Source organism: Martes martes, assembly GCF_963455335.1.
Source record: "Martes martes genome assembly, chromosome: 16".
NCBI lineage: Eukaryota > Metazoa > Chordata > Mammalia > Carnivora > Mustelidae > Martes > Martes martes.
In genome coordinates this window covers 60,027,291-60,050,283 of record NC_137904.1, presented here as the reverse complement: position 1 = coordinate 60,050,283, position 22,993 = coordinate 60,027,291, and the positions used below count along the sequence as shown (strand labels likewise).

At 54.5% G+C, this 22,993-nt stretch overlaps 1 protein-coding gene across 11 annotated transcripts; it reads left to right on the top strand.

The window, feature by feature from the left end:
* Positions 1-6,001: 6,001 nt before the first annotated feature.
* EXOC7 (exocyst complex component 7) lies at positions 6,002-22,877 on the top strand. Of its 11 annotated transcripts, XM_080826360.1 has the most exons (22): positions 6,008-6,122; positions 6,316-6,381; positions 7,887-8,071; positions 8,260-8,365; positions 10,538-10,760; positions 12,459-12,626; positions 12,758-12,811; positions 15,010-15,102; positions 15,825-15,893; positions 16,854-16,999; positions 17,267-17,419; positions 17,638-17,736; positions 18,080-18,142; positions 18,395-18,461; positions 19,158-19,196; positions 19,899-19,964; positions 20,245-20,365; positions 20,615-20,710; positions 21,433-21,496; positions 21,722-21,763; positions 21,873-22,006; positions 22,248-22,463. In XM_080826360.1, the coding sequence occupies exons 1-22, from the start codon at positions 6,063-6,065 to the stop codon at positions 22,348-22,350; spliced, it is 2,217 nt and encodes a 738-aa protein (XP_080682486.1). In that variant the 5' UTR covers positions 6,008-6,062; the 3' UTR covers positions 22,351-22,463. The 11 variants fall into 11 exon arrangements, with proteins under 11 accessions (XP_080682487.1, XP_080682488.1, XP_080682494.1 ...); XM_080826363.1 differs by lacking the exon at positions 12,758-12,811; XM_080826364.1 differs by lacking the exon at positions 15,825-15,893.
* Positions 22,878-22,993: the final 116 nt, after the last annotated feature.

Sequence of the window (22,993 nt, the reverse complement as noted above, 5' to 3'; positions counted from 1 at the left end):
CTATAAACATTCGGGTGCACATGCCCCTTTGGATCACTGCATTTGTATCTTTCGGGTAAATACCCAGTAGGGCAATTGCTGGGTCATAGGGTAGCTCTATTTTCAACTTTTTGAGGAACCTCCATGCTGTTTTCCAGAGTGGTTCCACCAGCTTGCATTCCCACCAACAGTGTAGGAGGGTTTCCCTTTCTCCGCATCCTTGCTAGCATCTGTCATTTCCTGACTTGTTAATTTTAGCCATTCTGACTGGTGTGAGGTGGTATCTCACTGCAGTTTTGATTTGTATTTCCCTGATGCCGAGTGATGTGGAACACTTTTTCATGTGTCTGTTGGCCGTCTGGATGTCTTCTTTGCAGAAATGTCTGTTCATGTCCTCTGCCCATTTCTTGATTGGATTATTTGTTCTTTGGGTGTTGAGTTTGATAAGTTCTTTATAGATTTTGGATACTAGCCCTTTATCTGATAAAGTCGTTTGCAAATATCTTCTGATATGTCGTTTGCAAATATCTTCTCCCATTCTGTCAGTTGTCTTTTGGTTTTGTTAACTGTTTCCTTTGCTGTGCAAAAGCTTTTGATCTTGATGAAGTCCCAATAGTTCATGTTTGCCCTTGCTTCCCTTGCCTTTGGCGATGTCAGCTGTCCTTTTTATCTCTCCGGTTTATTTATTTCATAACCAGAAGTTTATATCTCTTAATTTCCTCAAACTTACTTTTTTTTTTTTTTAAGAGAGGGAACAAAGGGGAGGAAGGGGCAGAGGGAGAGAGAGAATAGTAAGCAGGCTCCATCCACCACGTTCAGCACAGAGCACAACATGGGGCTTGATCTTATGACCCTGAGATCATGACCTGAGCCAAAATTAAGAGTCAGATTCTTAACAGACTGAGCCCTGAGATGCCCCTCAAACTTACTTTTATTTATTTTTTTTAAAGATTTTATGTATTTATTTGACAGACAGACATCACAAATAGGCGGAGAGGCAGGCAGAGAGAGAGGAGGAAGCAGGCTCCCTGCGAGCAGAGACCCCGATGTGGGGCTCGATCCCAGGACCCTGGGATCATGACCTGAGCCGAAGGCAGAGGCTTTAACCCACTGAGCCACCCAGGCGCCCCTCAAACTTACTTTTAATTGAAGAAAAAAATTAAACATGAGATGCCATTTAAACATCTTTTATAAATAGTTTTTATTTTTTTAGTGGAATTGTAGGTTTACAGGGAAAATTGTGCAGAAAGTACAGAGTTCCCACATGCCTCCCCCTCTCTCTTTGCAAGAGTGAGGATTCCTACCATGATGTCGAGTAGTACTGGTGAGAGTGAACAAGCTTGTCCTGCTCCCCATTTTAGGGTGAAGTATCTCGTTTCTCACTGCAAAGTAATGATGTTAGCTGTAAGCTTATTATAGATATTTTTATCAAGTTAAAGAAGTTACTCTTTATTCCTGGTGGGTTTTTTTTAAGGATTTTATTTATTTACTTGACACACAGAGAGAGATCACAAGTAGGCAGAGGCAGGCAGAGAGAGAGGAGGAAGCAGGCTCCCTGCCGAGCAGAGAGCCTGATGCAGGGCTTGATCCCAAGATCCTGAGATCATGACCTGAGCCGAAGGCAGAGGCTTTAACCCACTGAGCCACCCAGGCGCCCCTATTCCTGGTTTTTTGATAAAAATTGTTATGAATGGATGTTGGATTTTGTCAAATGCTTTTTTTGCATCTATTGATATGATCACATAATTTTTTCTCTTTAGCTTATTGTGATGTATTACCTTAATTGACATTTTTTAAAAGATTTTATTTATTTATTTATTTATTTATTTATCAGGGAGAAAGGGAGAAAGAAGAGAGAGGATGAGCAGGGGGAGAGGGAGAAGCAGGCTTCCCCCTGAGCAGGGAGCCCACGCAGGACTCAATACCAGGACCCCGGACCATGACCTGAGTGGAAGGCAGAAGCTTGACCGACTGAGCCGCCCAGGCATCCCCATAATTGACTTTCAAATGTTGAACTAGACTTTCACACTTGGGAATGAATCTCACTTGCATAATAATCCCACGGTGTATAATTCTTTTTAGACATTGTTTGATTTGATCTGCTAATATTTTGAGTATTTTTGCGTGTGTATTCATAAGAGATACTGGTCTGCAGTTTTTCCTTCTTGTAATGTCTTCAGCTGGTTTTACTTTTAAAGTGATGCTGACCTCCTAGAATAGGTCTGGAAGTATCTCCTCTGTTTCCATTTCTAAAAGGGAGTGTAGGGAATTGGTATCATTTCTTCCTTAAATTTTTGGTAGAATTCATCAGCGAAGTCATCTGGACTCGATGCTTTCTGTTTCAAAGTTAATTATTGATTAAATTTCTGTCATAAATGTAGTCCCATTCAGATTATTTACTTCTCTTTGTGTGGGTTTTGATAGATTGTGTCTTTCAGTAAATTGGCTTGTTTCATCGACGTTATCAAATTTCAGACCATAGAGTTGTTCATAATATTCCTTATTATGAATGTCCATGGGATGAGTAATGATGACCCCTGTTTCATTTCTGATATTAGTAATTTGTGTCTTCCCTTTTTTTCTTGAGTAGTCTGAGTAGAAGTTACCAATTTTATTGATCTTTTTAAAGGACCAGTTTGGATTTCCTTGATTTTCCCTACTAATGTCCTGTTTTCAATGTCACTGATTTCTTTTTTTTTTTAAGATTTTATTTATTTATTTGACAGAGATCACAAGTAGGCAGAGAGGCAGGAAGAGAGAGAGGGGGAAGCAGGCTCCCCGCTGAGCAGAGAGCCCGATGTGGGGCTTGATCCCAGGACCCTGAGATCATGACCTGAGCCGAAGGCAGAGGCTTAACCCACTGAGCCACCCAGACGCCCCTCTCTACAGATTTTTAGAGTAAATGTTTTAATTTAGGAATGTGTAGATGTCCGTACAGGGGCGGTCTGTGCGGGATGTACCAGCCATTATGCATAGGGGTGGAGTTTCCAATAGCAAAAACCTGGAAAGAACCCAAGTGTCCATTAATGGAGGACGGCGTTGCTATATTGTATCTCTTCTGTGAAACACTGCGCAAAGGACTCAAGAGATCTCTGATATTGATACTGAAAGATGATCAAGGTATAGGGGACAACTGGGTGGCTCTTTGGGTTAAGCCTCTGCCTTTGGCTCAGGTCATGATCTCAGGGTCCTGGAATTGAGCCCCGCATTGGGCTCTCTGCTCAAAAGGGAGCCTGCTTCCCCCTCTCTGCCACTCTCTCTGCCTGCCTCTCTGCCTACTTGTGATATCTCTCTGTCAAATAAATAAATAAAATCTTTGGGAAAACAATAGTTTGAAAACCAAACTGCAAGTTTGTGCCCACAGGTGTTTCGAAGCTAACCCGATCCTTTGTACTGTCTTCCTTATAAGAAAGCACATGAAAGGCTGCCCACCCCTGGGCTCTGGACACCTTTGTCCTTTCTCTCATTTTATATCTGCGAGGAGTTCAAAGAAAAGAAAAGAAAAAACACCCTCCTGACCACTCTGTCGGATGGCACTGTTAATGGCTGGTGGTTTCTCAGTGAGCAAGACAGGCTACTTTTGATCATTACCGAAAAAAGGAAAATTTGTTTCCTTAGAAGTGTTTTAATGGAAAGGTAATTTTAACTCATTACCTTTAGAAACTAGAGAAACTGAATCATCCATTTACTTACTGTTTTTGGAGTTTGTGTTTTCCTGTTTTGCAGTGAGTCAGCCATATTTCCGATGGCTGTAATCCCAGCCATAGGCATATGTCCCGGCATACAAATGTTCCGGGCCCAGGAAACATTTGGAGGAATTATACACCTGGTTCCTCAGGACGAACAGTAATGAATTCCAACGTCTGGAATTAGGAAGGTACCAAACAAATGAATATAATGTTGGGGGGGAGAGCTCATCCACAGTCCTTTCCCCTGGGAAGAGCATCTCTGTGAGTGGGCAGTGGGGGGCCTGGCGATGATTGCCACCTTTGTGATCCGCACAAGTTTCCGAGTGAGAAGCAAGGCTCCTGCGGCTGTAGCTGAAACGCCACTTGCTCCTTTTACTTTTGCTAAAGCAGCCTGTGCTGAGCATAGCTGGGGAAGGACAGCTTTGACTTCATCAGTGTCTACTTGTCAGCACATGCCTGACATTGGGATGAACATAATTTGTTTTTTTAAAGATTTTAATCATTTATTTGAGAGAGAGAGAGTGAGGGTGAGAGGGAGAAGCAGACTCCCCAGTGAGCAGAGAGCCCGATATGGGGCTCAATCCCAGGACCCTGGGATCATGACTTGAGCTGAAGGCAGACACGTAACTGGTTGAGCCACCTGGGCCCCCCATTTTTTCCCCCATTTTTTAAAAAGATTTTATTATTCGAGAGAAAGAGAAATGAGAATAATTTAAGCTCATCTTTCATTCTGTTTACCTTTTACTAGACACGACTGTCATAAATAGAACCTGTTTTTCACAAAGGGTTTTCTTGTAAACCAGATTAGTGGTTTTGCATAGCAGCAAACAACACTCCTGAGCCACCCAGCATGGGGAGGCGGGGAGCAGCCTGGGGGGGCGGGTATCCTCTCCCAGCCAGCTGTGTTGACCTAGTGCACCTGACCTCTCTGAGCCTGAGCTTCCTCATCTGCAGAAGGGAGACAACAGCTGTGCCTGACTTTTAAGTTTATTGTGAGGATTAGACAAGATAACCGGTAAGGATAGTGTTTGTAACAGAGATGGACAAACAGAAGGCTCTCGATACAGGTTAGCTGGCTACCAAATTACACATAGTGAAGGAGATTTGAGAAAATACAAAAAAGCACACAGATATGTAGTTTATTTGCAAAAAATGCAATGATATTGTGCCAAATTCAAAGTAGTCGTTCATGAACATAGGGATCCTCAGACTTACAGAGCAAGACATTATCAATATCTTTTTTGAGCAACTGCCGTGGGCTAGGTGCTGTTCAGAGATGCAGGTGCTAAAGGGGGCTCTCTAGGCTGGTCTACGGAGTCTAGAGTCCTTTCCACGGTAGCCCTCCAGGCCCTCATTCTGTACAGTGGCACCTAACTGTTTAAACACTCGCCTTCGTTCTCAGAACTGCACAAGGACTGCTTCGGTGAGATCATCGCAGGTGCCCTCCCACAATGACTCTTTTAATCTTCTCCCATATCTAACAGGGCTGCACTTGGAGATTTCCTTCAATCCCACTTTCCTGGCCACCCACCATATCTGAGATGGTCCTCCTGCCCCAGCAGAAGAGCTCCCCAATCCGTCTCCAGGCTCTGGGTCCCATTTCTTCCCCCTCATGGATGTGGTGGGTCTTGGTGGGGGGGAGGGGGTGCTTGGGAACACTAGGATTTGGTATCCCAAAATATTCTCACCCACCAGCACATGCCTTGTTGTCTATCCTCCTCTGCCTGGATGCTGGACCCACAGAGGAACTGAGCAAAGCCACACGGCTATTGACTTCCCCGTGGACCAGGGCCAGAGGCGGGGTGGGCAGGGAAGGAATGGAGGAAGGAGTGACATCAGGTTTTGCAGGAGCTGAGTCTTGCGGTTAAAGCTGAACCCCCAGCCCCGCAGGAACCTTGATCCAGGAATGTCTCCCCTGAAGCTGTGGTTAGAGGCGGCTCTGGGCAGAGGCGTTAGAGGAGCTCATCAAATGGCCACACGTTCTGGGCCTACTATGTGACACGCTCTGTGCTGCAGTCTGCGGGGAGAGCGATATCCGTGCCTGGACACAAAATGCGCACTAGGGAAACAAACTTATGGTCTTCCCCAGCGGCAGTCGGCCTCCACACGAAGACCGCAAGTGAACTCCACCCGTCCCGTCGGCAAAGCGACACCACGCCGCTGGGGAACCTTCTCGACAAGGCAGAGACGCCACCCTCGCCACACCCAAGATGGCCGCCTGCCCAGCCCATTACTTGGTTCTGCGCAAGCCCAATTCCGCTTGCCACTCCCAATATGGCACCACTAGCGCGCCACGGGGCGGGGCTAAGGGCGGAAGTGGGTGTGGCAGAGACGGGAGCCGAGAGGGCACGCAGAGGTAAGGTTCTGGGCAGTGGGAGCCGCTGGGCCGAGGCGATGATACCCCCGCAGGAGGCGTCCGCCCGGCGGCGGGAGATTGAGGACAAGCTGAAGCAGGTGAGGCTGGGGATGGGGAGCAGGTGAGGGAAGGGGCCGAGATCCCGGCCGGGGCGTCTGCTCAGTGAGGGGGTAGGGCAAGGAGGGAGCACTCCCTGCGAGGAGATAGGGTTGGGGGCGAGGCCGTGGGGCCGGGACGCGATGTTCTTTAGCCTCCAGCTTCTTGTAATATGTCCCCCTCCGCTTCCCCCAGGAGGAGGAGACGCTGTCCTTCATCCGAGACAGCCTGGAGAAGAGCGACCAGCTCACCAAAAACATGGTGAGTAACCTCTCAGGTGGGAGGGGCAGACAGGCCTCCGGACTGGAGGAGACGAGGGTTCGAGCCTGGGTGGTGACGGCGGGAATGTGTGGGTTTCTCTAGCGGCTGTGTGGGGTGGCTCTTACCTAGCTCCCTTCCCTTTTTCTGCCCCTTCTCTGAGGATGCCGCAGCTCCTGCTGGCACAGACTTTTCCGCTTTCGGTGCGAGCTCTCCGTTCTTCATTCTCTCCTTCTGCAGACATTTAGCGAGCCTGACTTACATGGGCTGCGTGGTGGTCGTGTGTCGTCCTCAATTTGGGTGATGATCAGAGGGCAAGGGTGGCCTGAGATTCTGAGATTCTGAGCCTTCACCCTTCTACTGAGGGGTAGAAGGAGCTTTGAAATCAGAGCTGGGATCTGGTCCTCGCCCCACCACCACCACCACCACTACTACTACTTCTTCTTCTTCTTTTTTTTAATGATTGTATTTATTTATTTGCAAGAGAGAGCAGGGTGGAGGGCAGAGGGAGAAGCACACTCCCCGCTGAGCAGGGATCCCAATTCCGGACTTGATCCCGGGACTCTCAGATCATGACCCGAGCCAAAGGCAGACACCTAACTGACTGAGCCACGCAGGTGCCCCCTCCACTTATTTCTGTGTGGCTCCTGACAGGTAACACTGAGCTTCAGTTAACTCATCTACTAACAGAGGCAGTGCCAACCTTCCGGCGTGGCTGTGCAGGTCATAGGAGCCAATGCACGGGAGTGTGTCTTGCATAGTACCTGGTCTGCAACAGGTGCTCACCAGATAGGAGTTTCCTTCCTTACTTCCTGGAAAAGCTCATATTGAGTATGCATATTGAGTATGCAGACTTTGAGTATATGTTTAAGAACACAATCATAAAGTCTTAGTCTTTATGTAATGGAGATTCACCCTTAGAGAGAAAGAGGGTTTTGAAGGTACTAGCAATGCATTTGAGGCTACTCTGTATGAAACTACTTCCTGTTCAGTCTAGGAAAGCTTCAGAGAGAAGTGAAATTGAGATTTGGCTTCCGGGGGTGGAAGGGAGGCCATCCTGCGGTGATTATCTTGGAAGGAGTTCATTCGATGCACGGTCTGCCTTCAAGGCACACGTCATCCGGTTTATTTGGACCATGTGCTATGCACATAGTAGGTGCTGGGGATACAGTGGTGAACACGGACACCCTATCCCTTCCCTCATGGACTTTATTATCTAGAAAATGAGAGTAGGGGCACCTGGATGGCTCAGTTGGTGAAGCATCTGCCTTTGGCTCAGGTCATGATCCCAGGGTCCTGGGATCGAGCAAGCCTGCTTCTCCCTCTCCCACTCCCCCTGCTTGTGCTCTCTTTCTCTGTCAAAATAAATAAATAAAATCTTTTAAAAAAAGCTGGGGGGCGGGGAGAAAGAAAACCAGAGAAAAGGCAGCAAACACCAAAGACCTCATGTGTGGGTGGAAGCAGTCCTGGGACAAGCGTGAGTCCTGACACTGGGCTGTCGCCCGCAGGTGTCTATCCTGTCATCCTTTGAGAGCCGTCTTATGAAGCTAGAGAACTCCATCATCCCCGTGCACAAACAGACAGAGAACCTGCAGCGGCTGCAGGAGAATGTTGAGAAGACTCTCTCCTGCCTGGACCATGTCATCAGCTACTACCATGTGGCCAGTGACACTGAGAAAATCATCAGGGAGGGGTGAGCTGGGACCAGAGGCTTGCATTGCTAACAGCTCCTGGGCCAGCGACGCTAGGCTTCAGGACGGAGAGTTTGAATATATTGAGCCTGGAGTCCCCTGTGTCCATTCTCTTCTCTTTCAAACACCAGTTGGTCCTGCCTGTTTATCTCGCATCTGCCCAGGCTGAAGCAGCCCTTTCCCTCCGCAGCCCCACAGGGAGGCTGGAGGAGTACCTCGGGAGCATGGCCAAGATTCAGAAGGCTGTGGAGTATTTCCAGGACAACAGCCCGGACAGCCCAGAGCTCAACAAAGTGGTGAGGGGCCAGCGGGCCAATGCGGGAGGGAGGTTTGGGGAACACCAGTCCCCGCCCCCGGTCCCATGAGGGACACTGGAGCTTCTTAAAGGGGAACATAGTGGGAGAATCAGTAGTACGTAATACGATATGCGTACTTCAGCCTTTAAGACTTCTGTCTCAGAAATTATAGGTATACATTCTTAATACATTTTTATAATTAACTCAACTCTAAATTACGTATCAAATGTAAATCTAACATTTGATTTTTATGCGCGCGTTTGTATTTTTTCTGTTGTGAAAAATACGTACTATTAAATTTACCATTTTAACCACTTTAAGTGAAGAGCTCAGTGGCATTAAGTTACATTGACGTTGTGTAGCCACTACCACCATCCGTCTGCAGAACTCTTTCCATCTTCCCAGAATGAAACTCTTACCCACTAAACACTGTTCCTCTCTTCCCCCGGCCCTTGGCAACCATCATTCTCCTTTCTGTCTCTGTGAACTTGACTACTCTAGGAACCTGCATTCATGTTTTCATGTTTGATTTTCTGTTTCCTGTCTTTGCGTTTCAGTATCAGAGGCTGTAGGTGACCAGAGCAAGATGGGGTGAGGCTGGGAAGTGAGGTTTACCCGAGGCACTGAGGGAAGGGGAGAATGCAGACAGGAGATATGGTGAGAGCAGAGCCCCAACCTCCCGGAGCGGGAAGAATATTAGAGGAAGAGCCAGCTCGGACCCAGTCGCCGGGCACACCCTCCTGGTGGCACCACAGTTCTCACCCTGAGTATGTGTGTCACCCGGAAGAGGGAGTAAGCTGGGAAACGGCAGACGGGAGCCTGGCCTTTCTCCAACCTAGAAAGCTTTTATTTAGAGCAGCACTTCCCAGAGTTTCTGCCATCAGGCTCTGTGATAGAAATGAGGACATTCATATGTCACACTGGGTATGACACTGGCTGGTATCTAGCCAGTGGTCTCTGACCACCTACAGCCCCGCCTCCTTGCCTTGAAGGACAGTGGGATCAACACCAGTCACCCGTGGGGACACACCAATGTCATCAGTGCACTGCAGCATGTTGGGGGGCGCTGTCTTGAGTTTGGGGTGTCAGGACTTGGAGAACTTTGTTTTGGGGGGGTCACTGCCAAGTTTGGGTTGTAGAGTAAAGAACTGGACTAGAACTTGGGGGTGGGTGGAGGCAGAGAATACAGGAGACGTGAGCCGTAGGTCTCCCCAAGAGGACGTCCTCGTCGTTCAAGCAAGGACACTCCAACTCCTTCCTTTCTCATTTCGGAGACGTCTTTATTGAGGGATAATTCACATGCCATAACATGTGCTCACTTAAAGGAGGCAACTCAGTGGTTCTAGCATAATCACAGAGTGGCACAAGAGCACTGGAACTGGTTTGAGAACACTTCCATCACCCAAACGAGAGCCCCAAACCTCACCTCCTCTCCCCGGTCACACAGCCTCTGCTATCACTGGTCTGCGCTCTGTTCCTCCAGATTTGTCTGTTCTGGGCTTCTCATAGGAATGGAATCGTATAATATGTGACCTTTTGTGTCTGCCGCCTTTTACCTCATGTAACATTTTGAAGGTTCGGGCACACAGTGGTGTGTGTCAATGCTTTGTTCATGGTCTGGCTGAGGAACGTCAAATTGTGCGGAGAGACCACATTCACCACTTGCGGGACACTCCACTTTTTGGCAATGACAAATAATGTCGCTATGAGCCCTCACGTGTTCTCTTTCTTGTGGACGCATGTTTTCTGTTCTCTGACGTGTTCTGGCTGGCTGTTTCTTATCCAATGTGTGATTTGCGTATGTTCTCTCTCATCCTGTGGGCTGTCCTTTCCCTTTTTGGATGGTGTCATTTGCAGAACCAAAGTTTCTCACTTGACATAGTTCCATTTATCTAGTTTTGTTTTCTCTTACGAACCCTTCTCTAACAAGAAAACAGAGTAACGGCCCAGCGGGAAAATCATCGGCCCGTGTTTGTGAGGCCCCTGCGTCTCGTAAAACTGGGAGTTTCACGTGCGAACATACATTTTGAGGGACCACGAGGCAAAGGCGGAAGCAGAGAGGGCTTCCTGGTGTTTCCGCTCTGGGTGAAAGGACGTGAAGGCAGAGGAGGGGCCAGCTGGATGCTGAAGCAGCCAAGCCCTCTCCCTTCCTTCCTCCCGCTGTCCCCATAGAAGCTGCTGTTCGAGCGCGGGAAGGAGTCTCTGGAGTCCGAGTTCCGCAGCCTGATGACCAGGCACAGCAAGGTCGTGTCCCCTGTGCTCATCCTGGATCTGATCAGCGGCGAGGATGAGCTGGAGGTCCAAGAGGAGGTGCCCCTGGAGCACCTGCCGGAGGGAGTGCTCCAGGACGTGATCCGCATCTCCCGCTGGCTGGTGGAGTACGGCCGCAACCAAGGTGAGAGGACCCAGGTGGCAGGGCCAGACGCAGTGCTCTCCTTCCCCCCCTTTATTTCTTTAATCCACCTGGATTTTTTTTTTTCATAAAGTTTAGTAGGAATGATAATACGAGCAGTAAATCTATACCTTACGTGACTGTGTGAACACGTCCGCGGCTCCTAAGCAGCACTTTGGGGGACCGTGGGCTCAGCAGGAGAATTTTAGGGAGAAGAGGGAGGCCAGTGGACACCTCCAAACCCCTGTGCTTTCGCCCATTTTTTTACACTGGGGCTCCCTGCAACACATTGGTTGGGAACTGCTGAAATGTAGTATTTCCCGGTCTGTTTGCATTTTTGGATTCTCCAGTGTTCTGGGTATTGATAGATAGTCCTGTTGTGAGCATACTTGTGTGGACGCTTTCCTTACATAGGGAGTTCTTTGGGTGTTTTCTCAAAGACACAACTATCAGGTAGAAGTGGCCAAACAGTATAGCAGCAATGCCCACCGTAGTCGACCAATGGAAAGAGCCCAGATGTCCATCAGCAGATGAACGGATGTGGTGTATATATTTACAGTGGAATACTATGCAGCCATCAAAAAAACCCCCAAAAACCGAAATGTTGCCATTTGCAACGTGGATGGAACTAGAGGTTATTATGCTGAGCGAAATAAGTCAATCAGAGAAAGACAATTATCATATCTCTCTGATATGAGGAATTTGAGAGGCAGGGCAGGGGGTCGTGGGAGGTAGGGAAGGAAAAAATGAAACAAGATGAGATCGGGAGGGAGACAAACAGTAAGAGACTCTTAATCTCATGAAACAAACAGGGTTGCTGGGGGGTGATGGGGAGGGATAGGGTGACTGGGTGATGGACACTGGGGAGGGTATGTGCTATGGTGAGTGCTGTGAAATGTGTAAGACTGACGATTCACAGACCTGTACCCCTGGGGCAAATAATACATTATGTGTTAATAAAAAGAGAAAAAAGAAGTGGCCAAACAGGTTTGTAACTTTCTGCCATTGCAGCTCCTCTCCAGGTGGGCAGGGCCAGTCCAAAGAGCCATCAATGGTCCCAAGGCTCTTTCTTCTTCATTAATTTTATTTATCTTAGCTGGGGCTGCCATGGTCCTTTTTAAAAATGCATGTCACGAATGGCTGAAGACATAGTGTTTTTCATTCACTGCCATTTGTTATCTCTTTGCCTCCTGTAAATCGCTCACATCCTTTGACCCCTTACCAAGGTGGATCTCGATGTTTATTTATTCTTAAAAAGATGTTATTTAGTTGTTTGAGAGAGAGAGTGTACGCGCATACCCTGGGGAGGGGCAGAGGGAGAGGCTTGTGCAGACTCACTACTAAGCGTGGAGGCCAATGGGGCTCGATATCACAACCCGTGAGATCATGACCTGAGCTGAAATCAAGAGTCAGGCGCTCAACCCACTGAGCCACCTGGGTGCCCCCTAATTTTGTTTTTTATCTCAAAGAACTTTACCTTCGAAATTTAATTAGCAGCTCTATTGTTCTTCTCCCCACCCCCTTCTAAGATGGCTTGATTTGGGACAAGGCTATTTGGGTAGCTGGGAGCCACAGCAGATGCTAGGAATGAGTTCGCAAACCGAAATGGCGGGTTCTGCTACTGCCCTGCCCACTGCATCTAGAGGGGCAAGAGAGGCAGGGCCCCCAGCTGCCCCAGCCGTTCCCCCCCTCTCTCCTCAGATTTCATGAACGTCTACTACCAGATTCGCTCCAGCCAGCTAGACCGCTCCATCAAGGGCCTGAAGGAGCATTTCCGGAAGAGCAGTTCTTCCTCTGGGGTTCCCTACTCCCCTGCCATCCCCAACAAGAGGAAAGACACGCCCACCAAGAAGCCCATCAAGAGGCCAGGTGAGCCCCCACCCCCACCCATTCAGCCCCCCGCTGGAAGGCTGTGTGGGACCTGCGTCGCCTTCAGCTGCCTTGGGGTTAGCGGCGTCGGCCCCTCCAGAGCTTGTCCTCACAGTGACCCCCGGCTGTAGGTACAGAGGACAGAAAGCAGGTGACTCCCCATCTGCTGAGGCTCCACGCTCCAGGTGAAATGTCTTTGTGTGTCAGCCGCAGTCTGGAGAAGCTAGGATGTTGCAGGGCGAGGGGCTGCCGTGAGCTGCACCGGGGAGAGAAAGCTCGAGAGCCAGGGGCTGCTTCCTCCTTAGCCCACCCTGCCGAGCTGTGGCTGCGGGAACATGCCCGGCGTGGCCACTGGGACCCACCCCTCATGACAGCGGTGTGTGGAGAGTGTTTCTTGCCCGTGCCCCTCAGAGAGCACCTGCTTCTGCTCGGGCCTTTAACTGGGGTTTGGAGAAAGCTGCCCTCGGGGGCCCAAGGGAGCAGAGGACTGGTGGCCCCAGCAGGAGGTGCCCCGCCTTCTCCCCTCTGGCGTGGGTCTCCTGGCCGTCACCTAAAGAACCTGCTCCTACCGCTCTGCTGAGCCAGCCTGCTGGGCTGCGGCTGCTGGCACTCTGTCGGTCTGTCCCTGTGCCTCTGTGCGTTGGGCAGGGGCTGTCTCCCTCCATGAGGCCGTGAGGCTGCCTGCCTCAGCTGGTCTGGGCTCTCTTCCCCATCTCTTCTCTGATAGGCCCATGGCGGGGGGCGGGGGCAGACCTGGTCTACACCGCCCCCAGGGTGTTGGCGGGCCGTGGCAGGGCTCGCAGTGGGCCTAGGCTGTCCTCGGCTTATGGGCCACGGAGGAAGAAGACTCAGGCTCTGAGGATTGCTGTGCTTGCTGCAGAATTTCGAGAGTTGTCAGCAGCCAGGGGTCGGGACTGATGTGGGACACTAGGGAGCCGGGCCCCTGGGACCCACCTGCTCCTGGGTCAGAGGAGAGGAGCAAGGGAGGCCTCCGTCGGTTGGTAATTTAATGCCAATCTCAGCGTCTCCGTGGTCATTGGGCGCCTGATGGGTTTGACGGCTGCCCGATCAGTGTCCTCGGTCTCCGTCCACGCCAGTGAGCCGAGAGCCTCCTCAAGGCCCCTGTGTGAGCCCGTCTGCTGCCGGTGGGCTGTGGGGCAGGAATCCGATTTGCTCATTAGCAGGGCTGCTCACCGACTGGGGAGAACACGGGGCGACAGATGCTGAGCCAGGGCCCTGAACTTGGTCGTTAGTAGCTAATTGTCACATGGTCTAAACAGAAAGCCACTCCAGACCTTGTCCCTTCTCCCCCAGCTTTTCGGGGAACTGCCAGAACCCAGGCAGCCTCACTGTGTTCCGGGACACGGCTGGGGGTCGGGGGATGCAGGAGTCTCCAGGGAAGACAGACCAGAGTTACGCGTGGGGGCCTCCTCCCTGCTCCCAGTGCATTTTATTAACAAGGCGGCTATCCTCGTCTCTTTTAAATGCTATTTTATCTCCCCCCTTTCCTGCCCTGAGATGTCTCATTCCCACAGGGGTGGCTGACCCCAGAGGCTGTAGGCGTTGGGATGTTGTTTTTGTTGACTTCACTCGTGATACTAACTGTTGTTTTTTCCCTCCATGCCGGAAGCATGTCCCCTGTCTACCATCCTGCCTCCGGCTTTGTGTGGTGGCTTCCATGAACCCCCAGCCGAGCTTCTGAGTTCTCTCTGATTGCTTTGGGGGTTCAGGTGGCTTTGGTGCACGGGGCCAGGCTGCCTCGGGGTTTCCAAGCCTTCTGTCTTGGGCACCGCTCTCCCAGGAAGCTCAGTCCCGTCTCACCAGCTCCCGGGCTCTGCTTTCCGTTGACCTCCGTGTGTCCACATCCCAGCACTGAGCATGCCCAGGAGCTCTGACTCCTACTAGTGTTTCGGGCCGGGCCATGGGCCTGTCGGCCTCAGGGGGTCCCCAGACTCTGCCAGCCTGGCTGTGCCCTCTGGGTGTGAGAGTTTCGTCACCAGCTCCTCCATCCGGAGCCCCAGTCTGGTCCAACTTGCATGGCACTCAGTGGTGTCTTTTATTTGGGGCTTCTCCTGATGGGCTTTTCGGCCCATCTCATCTCCTTCACCCACTGTGCTTCCTAAAGAGAACTCAGATCCAGAGCGGTGAGGGTCAGGAGCAGAATCAGGAGCCCATGTGGGGCACACCCCGTGCCCGTTGCTTCTCGTCCCTGTGCAGCACCTCCGGGGGTCCTGGAAGGGGCCTGCTGGAGAGATGGCGTGTGGGCATGCTCACTGTTGGGGGGAAGGAGGGGCTGGGGGGGGGCCGGTGCAGGCCCGCTGCTGTTTTCTCTCGCTCATTTCCTAGGTCTTCTTGTCTCCTCTCTGTGTGGCTCTGGTGACAGGGACGATCCGTAAGGCTCAGAACCTTCTGAAACAGTATTCCCAGCATGGTCTAGATGGGAAAAAGGGGGGCTCTAACCTCATTCCTCTGGAAGGTAATCACCCCGTGTTCTTCTCCTGTTCCCTCCTCCTCCACCCTGTGTCCGCTCTCGTGGCAGGGCAGAGCCTCCAAGCCCCCAGGAGGGCCTCGGGAGAGTCCCTGAGAGGGGAGCAGGGGTGGGAACAACAGGTCCCTGGTGCCACTCCTTCCGGCTGGCACAGGGGCAGGTGTCATGGCCTTGGCCTGGTCCTATCTGGCTGACGGCAGCTCTGCCCTCCCTGAGGCTTCCTACCCATTCCCTCTCTGTCTCTGTCCTTGTCTCCTATTTGAACTCAGAGAAAGTTCTTTGTCACGGGCAGCCCTTTCACGCTCAGACCAGCAGTGGCAGGACCAAGCTGGCCTAGGCCTCCAGGCTACCTTCAAACATGGTGATGCGAGTAAACCCCTTGGGGCCGAGCATCAGACCCTCCGCAGCTACCGGAAGCTCTCCAGAACCTTCCTTGGTCGTCCCGAAGCCTTCTCTCTTGCCCTCGGGCTTAGAGAACCAGCTCTCAAGGACGGTCTGGGGCACTGCAAGTCAGGCTTGAAATGGCTGTTCCCAAGGTGGTCCGTGGCAGAGGAGGGGCTCAGAGCCCTCTCCGGTGTCCCTTCCCCTGCCCCCCTCCCCATCTCACGTCCCCTCCTGGAGATCAAGGGCTTCGTCCCTGTCCCCGAGGGGCAGCCCACCCGGCCCTTGGATAAACGCTGCTTGTGTCTGTACGGCCGACGTCTCGCTAGGTCACGAGCATGATTTCCGAGTTAAGCACCTGTCCGAGGCCCTGAACGACAAGCACGGGCCGCTGGCTGGTGAGTACCGCAGCCCAGCCCGAGGGCAGCCGCCGCTGCCTTGGCAGAGGTCCCCGAAGGGCTCTGCTCTGAAGATGAGCCAGGCCTGTTTGTCTCTCTCTCTCAAGTCTCTCTTTTGGGCACTAGGTCTCCTTGCCTCTCTCCAGATGGGCGTGTGTGCCTGGCTCTCAGGGCCTGGGCCAAGGGGAGAAGCTGCCGCTACTTGGAAGGTGGCTCCCTGGAGAGCAGGGAGCCCTGACATCTGACTCCGACAACAGCTCTGACTCGGAGCCCGTTCCCTTGCTTGTGGGACCAGGTTGCCTGGGGGCGCCCCCTGCCCCAGCCTCCGCTAGTGGGTTCTGGGTCTCCTGGGGCAGCTGACCAGCAAGAAGCCCTCCCTTTCTGGGACTCATGGCCCCTTCTCAGAGTTTGACCCCACACCAGCTAGCCTCCTAGGCCATAGCCCACTGCCTTCTTAGACATTCCAGAAGGTCTGGTGGGGCTGAGAACTGCCTTCAGTGGCCCGGCATTTTCTCCGATGTGTGACCAGGGTGCCTGCCCCCTTGACGTGGGCACTGCCATTCACCCACCCCTGGCCGTCCTCTTTCTAGTACGATTCAGAATCCTCAGTCCTGGGGATAGGTACACCGTAGCCAGGAAGCCGATGCAGGGCTCTTCCCTCTTTATCCCTCCATCTATCTCCCCAACATCTCTAGTACCTGATGCTCTGGGACGTGAACACTGTCTGGCAGAGCTGAAAATGAAGCCAGGACAAAGGCTGGATTGCAGCCCTGTTTTTTCCCTTCGAAGCAGTCAGGCCTGCTCGAATCCTCTCAGCTTTCTGCCAGAACAGTCCGCCTCCTCCCCACATCTGCTGCCAGCCTGGGCTGCAGGCCAGGAGCTGGGGAGACCCATGCCCCCCCCAGCAGGGAAAGCGGCAGCCCCCAGACCAGCAGCTCAGGGGCACTGCTGTCCCCCCAGGGAGAGACGACACGCTGGACGTGGAGACCGACGCCTACATTCACTGCGTCAGTGCCTTCGTCAAGCTGGCACAGAGCGAGTACCAGCTGCTGACGGACGTCATCCCTGAGCACCATCAGAAAAAGACCTTTGACTCCCTGATCCAGGTGCCGCCCCACCCCACCATGCTCCTGGGCCCCGACTGACCAGATGTCCCCGCAAACCTGCCGCTGCAGAAGCCGGGGTTCGGGCCAGAGCTGCCGTCCAGTAGCCTTCAGCTATAGCCACCCCCACCATGTGTGGGGGGGGGTTGCTGTCCCCTGCTGGGCCATGCTGGCTTCCCCCAGCCCCTCCGGCGGCCCTGACCGTCCCTAGGAGGCAGCCGTCACCACTCTGTCCCCTCCGTGAGCCACATCCTTGCTCTGCTCTCGCAGGATGCGCTGGACGGGCTGATGCTCGAAGGGGAGAACATCGTGTCTGCGGCCCGGAAGGCCATCATTCGGCACGACTTCTCCGCCGTGCTCACGGTCTTCCCCATCCTGCGGCACCTGAAGCAGACCAAGCCCGAGTTTGACCAGGTGCTCCAGGTATGTGGGTGGGAAGACCCCTGGGGACCCAGGGAGGGGGAGCCGCCTTCTCCACCGTCACACCCCTGCTCCAAAGCTGCATGGAAGCAGCTTCTGCAGGGCCCTGGGCAAGGGGTCCCAGTCGCGGGGTGCCAGGACAGGAGGGGAGGCCCTGCGATGAGGGGCAGGGGAACGGCTGGCGAGGAGCGGGTCCGCTCTGCAGCCATGTGCTTCCTCAGGGTACGGCTGCCAGCACCAAGAACAAGCTGCCCGGCCTCATCACCTCCATGGAGACCGTTGGAGCCAAGGCCTTGGAGGACTTTGCTGACAACATCAAGGTGCTCTCCCTCTCTCTGGGGCCACCTGCGGCCCTAGGAGCTGTGGGCAGGGCCACCAGGGGCCTGCCTCAGGAGCTCCTGCAGAGGGCAGGCTGCCAAGAGGGGCTGCTAGTCTCCTGTCAGTACCCACTTGCCTCCCTTTCTTTTCCCAGGGGGCTCCGGAGCCCCCAAGGGTGACCCTCCTGCCCCATTTTTCCTGTCCCGTCTCGCTAGCCTGCCTGCCTGAGGGGCGCCCTGACCCCTGTCTACCAGCAGGTGGCACCAAGAGCAGACTGCCTGGGGCTTGAGGTGGGAACCGAGGCCTTGGGAGCAGATTCAGGAAGCTGGGCTGTTCTTTCCACAGAATGATCCGGACAAGGAATACAACATGCCCAAGGATGGCACCGTGCACGAGCTCACAAGCAACGTAGGTGCTGCCCAAGGTTGCCTGGGGAGGGAAAGGGGCGCGGCCTAGCCCAGGGCCAGCATGTTGGTGGCAGGATGGATGGCAAAGTCCTTGGAGTCTCCAGTAGGGCAGGAAGCTTGCAACCACCCTTTTCACGTGGCAGACCGCTGGCCCTTGCCGTGGAATGGTCCGAGGGGGTGTGTTTGGGAGGTGATCTCGACCTTGAGGTCCTGCCCTTGACCTTCTTCCTGGACCCGTTTTCTCCCCACACAGGCCATCCTCTTCCTACAGCAGCTCCTAGACTTCCAAGAGACGGCAGGGGCCATGCTGGCCTCCCAAGGTACTTGGCACCTCCCAGTGGGGCCCTCTACCCGTCCCTGACTCCTCCCTCTTGTCTGGAGACATGGGGTGACTGGCCACCTCTGGGAGAGAGAACCCTAGCCGGTGGAGTGGGGTCTGACTGTGCCTTTTCTGACCCGACCTCCCTCCCTTCTCACTCCTTCCACCGTGCTCGCTCCGGAGACTGGCACTCCCTGGTCCGAAGATGGCCCACCTGCCTTGCCCCACCTTCCGCATTTCTCCACCTGCTCTTGTGTTCGCCTGTCCTCCAGATTAGTCACACAGCTGACCGTTCTGTGGGCTGCTGTCTCAGGGCCGGCCCAGTGTCTTCCCACTGACTGCTGCCCTGGCACTGGAGCTGGGGAGGTTGGCATGGAAGGAGGTTGGCATTTCTGAGTACCGAGACCCAACCCAACTTGTTTGGGTCCCTGGGCCCTCCCCGTCCCTCCATTTTGGGGGCCAGGAAGCCAGGAGCGGCCTCTGGCCTGCAGTTCTCCAGATCTCCACTTGGCTTCGTGCTCCCTCACCTTCAGGGGTCCAGCTGGGGTGTGTCCTGGTGTCTGTGTTCTGGCTGTCACGGGGAGGGGTCTGCCTGACTCTGGGGACACGGTTTCTAACCTGTGTTTGCACTTTGCGTCTTTTTCCCTTCTTTGTCTCTCCCCCTTCCCCTCTGAGTGCACTGCCTTTCACTCCGTAGTTCTTGGGGACACATACAATATTCCTTTAGACCCCCGAGGTAAGCAGCGGGGCTCCGCAGCCCCATCCTACCCCTCTGAAACCCCATGGGTGAGTTTTCTTGGGGACGGAGGCATCTGAACAGACCCAGGACCTAGTGGGGAGCGGGGGTCGGGGGGACGTGAGTTTCTTCGGGGTGCTCCCAACTCTCTCAGCTCCCTGCAAGGCCACTTTCTGTCCCTGAGCTTATCCAGGTGGCACCCTGTCTACGCCCCCCCCCCCGGGCTATCCCAGCACCTGCCCCCCCCTCCTTCCCCCTACACCACCACCCTCCTGCTGGTGCAGAGGAGCCCAGTAGGGGAGAAGGGGGGGAGGTTGTGGGGAGCCCACAACGAGATAAATGGGCCTGGGAGTAGATAGCGCCTGGCATGAGTCGGGGCCGGGGGGCAGGGGACATACCACTCCTGTCCGGCCAGCCTTCCTGCTGATCACGGGCCAGCTCATTAACCTTCCCGTCACCGTCACCGGCACCGGAGAGGGGCTTGCCCTGGGTTCCAGGAAGAGGCTGAGGCAGTTGTCCCTGCAGCAGCAGGAGCCCAGCGGCTCAGCAGCCCCACCCCCGAGCGCCTCTGCATCCAGTCGGCTAGAGGAAGGCTCAGGGGCCCCTCCCAGGGCTTGCACAGCGGCTTCCAGGGCTGAAGGAAGGCCAGAGAGGGTCCTGGCTGCTGCGCCGGCTGCAGTAACGGGCCTTCTCTCCTCCCAGAGACCAGTTCCTCTGCCACCAGCTACAGCTCCGAGTTCAGCAAGCGTCTGCTAAGCACCTATATCTGTGAGTGCGGCCCCCCTGGCGCCCACCTCCCCGCCTTTCCCTCCCTGCCTTTGTGCCCTTCTGCTGCTCCCCAACCACTCGCGAGCCCCCTCCGTGACCTTGGGGATTGTAACCTAACTTCCCCTTGCGGGGCTGAGCAGGGCCAGGCAGAGGGCTCCTGAGGCTTGTGGAGTCTGATGTTAGAAGGGACAAGGACAAGGGCTGGACTTGGTTCAAGGGCCAGGGATCCGGTGCTTTTGGTCAGACGGCCCGAGGATGTCGCCACTCCCTCCCCCCGCAGGTAAGGTCCTGGGCAACCTACAGCTGAACCTCCTGAGCAAGTCCAAGGTGTACGAGGACCCGGCCCTGAGCGCCATCTTCTTGCACAACAACTACAACTACATCCTCAAGGCCCTGGAGAAGTGAGTGGCTGCGGGGCCTGTGCGCACACGCGGCTCCCCCCTTCCCCTGCCCTTCCGGGGCCACCTGTGCCCTCTGCCTGGCCAGGCGGGGAGGGCAGCGCTTTGCCCCTTGGAGTCCCGGGACCTGGGGCGGCGTGGGGCAGGCCTCGCGGGTGCTGCTGTGGAGAGCAGCAGCCTCTGGGCCCCGAAAACCAGTTTGGTCCCCCTCTGCTCCCTCCCCACTCCCCCACCCCCTCCACCCCGCCCCAGGTCCGAGCTGATCCAGCTGGTGGCCGTGACCCAGAAGACTGCCGAGCGCTCCTACCGGGAGCACATTGAGCAGCAGATCCAGACCTACCAGCGCAGGTAGGCCCCGCCGCGCCCTCCCCTCACCCCCAGGCTCGTATCCTTCACTCCCTCTTCCTACCCGAGCTTCAGAGTGTGTCAGGGGTGGGGGAGTGCTCCCCTTGGGCCCGGTCCTCCGCTTGGCTTGCTGTTTAACCACACTGACAGGACGGAGAGGGAAGCCCCCCTCTACCACCACCTGCTCCCTGGGGGCTGCTATGGCAGCCTCTCTGGAGGGTGGGGTGCCACGCGTCAGGCTAAGAAGAATCAGGAGGCTGCCTCACCGGTGTGGGGACGTGAGGCCCGAGAGGAGCAAGGTCTCGAGAGCACTTGAACTTGCTGTGCTCCCGCTGCTGCTCATCCCTGTCTCCTCTCTCCTCGGTTTGTGTGTTTCCCCTGGTGCTGCTTCCTCTCCCTCCTCCTCGCTTTGTCCGTCCTCTGCTCCCTCCCTCCTTTCTCATCCGCTTCCTCCAGGAGATCGATGTGAAGTGCAGTTACTAGTGTTTGTTCGATGTATTGAATTCTGTTTCCTGTTCTTAGTTTTGAAAGCCACCAGCCCCAACATTTTCTTTTTCCAAGGAAAAATCTCAGTTGTGCTCTGCTTAGCTGTGACTCTAATGATTGCGGAGCGCCCCTCCCCTAATAGATCCAGAGATGTAAAAAAAACAAAACAAACCAGTCCCTGGGAAGCAGCAGCCTGAGCTGTCCCTGCTCTGTCTTCTGCTTCTCTCCCCACCCGGCAGCTGGTTAAAGGTGACCGACTACATCGCTGAGAAGAATCTACCTGTGTTCCAACCAGGAGTCAAGGTGCGCAGAAGGCCTGGGCTGGGAAGGGGTGTCTAGCAGGTGTGAGACTTTTTGTCATGTCTCTGGGAAAAAGTGGACAAGCATCCCGCTGGGAAGAGCGAAGGATGCCTGTGGCCACCACGGCGGCAGGAGATAGGGCTGGGCTCAGGCGTGTGGGGAAGGAGCCAGTGGCCGGGCGGTTCCGCTCTGAGGAACACTTTCTCTGCCCTCTCTCACCGCCCCCAGCTAAGGGACAAGGAGCGGCAGATGATCAAGGAGCGGTTCAAGGTGAGTTGGGGTGCCCTCCCCTCCATGGCTCCCTGCTGCTGTTGCAGGGACACGGGCCTGGAGTCTTGGTCGCTGGGTCGCTTCTATTTCCACCTTTTTTTGCGGCCAGGGTTTCAATGATGGCCTTGAAGAATTGTGCAAGATCCAGAAGGCCTGGGCTATCCCTGACATGGAGCAGAGAGACAAGATTCGCCAAGCGCAGAAAAATATTGTCAGGGAGACCTATGGGGCCTTTCTGCACAGGTGAGCCCTCTGCCGGCACCTCCCCAGCCCTGTGCCCTTCACTTCCCCTGCTGGGTCTCTGCGCTGTGCTTCTTGGAGAAAACACGAAGGGGCGTGTGGGTGTGGGTGACCGAGCCAGTGCCTTGGGCTTTGCTCTGGGGCCAGACGGGGGCATCACTCAGGGGCACGCTGCGGAAGTAACTTGGGCTGAGGTAGAGCTGGGGAGGCTGCTAGCCTGCCCCTGACCTCAGCGCCTGGCCAGGTATGGCAGCGTGCCCTTCACCAAGAACCCGGAGAAGTACATCAAGTACCGTGTGGAGCAGGTGGGCGACATGATCGACCGCCTCTTTGACACGTCCGCCTGAGCCTCCTGCGGCCCCGGCCCGGCTCTGCCCGAGCCTCCTGCGGGCCCGGCCCGGCTCGGCTTTGCCGGAGCAGCCATGTTACGGGACAGATAAATCAGTGTTAACTTGCTTCTGGGCCTGGTGAGTTTGACATCCTGTGGGAGAGGGACTTTCTTCCACCCCCTTCCCCAGTCCAGAGCCCTGTCCTGGAGCCCTCGAGTCCTGGTCTGTGTTCCTTCCTGGAGCCCCCCGCAGACCAGCACTCTCAGAATACCTGGGTTCCTTTCCACCTTAAGGCTCCTGACCCTGAGCCTGCATGGGCCACGTGATGGCTTCCAGACAGGAAGGGACAGAGAAGAAAGACGTAGGGCCACAGCTCCCTCATGTGCACAAGAGCAGGAGGGCGGACAGCCCACCTCTGGCCCGGGCCAGAGCTGCGGCGAGTGGAGAAGGCCCCCTCTAGCCCGGAAACGTGGGAAGGGCCCAGAGGGGCAGGCCACAGCGCAGCCAGAGGGCATGGAGAAAAAGCAAGCAGGATTAATCCGCTCATGGCTTGAGTGCAGAAAATGTATTCCCCGTCACCCGTGCTCCTGAAAATCTGGGGTGTTCTGCCTCCCAGGCATCCCCCAGGTGCTGGAGCAGGAGTGCCCTCTCCCTGCGCCTC

Coding starts and splice junctions, on each gene's coding strand:
- EXOC7 (XM_080826360.1), top strand. CDS start 6,063: ATGATACCCCCGCAGGAGGCGTCCGCCCGGCGGCGGGAGATTGAGGAC. Junction 12,812..15,009: donor GCTGAGGCTCCACGCTCCAG/GTGAAATGTCTT, acceptor CTCTGGTGACAG/GGACGATCCGTAAGGCTCAG. Junction 17,737..18,079: donor ACTTTGCTGACAACATCAAG/GTGCTCTCCCTC, acceptor TTCTTTCCACAG/AATGATCCGGACAAGGAATA.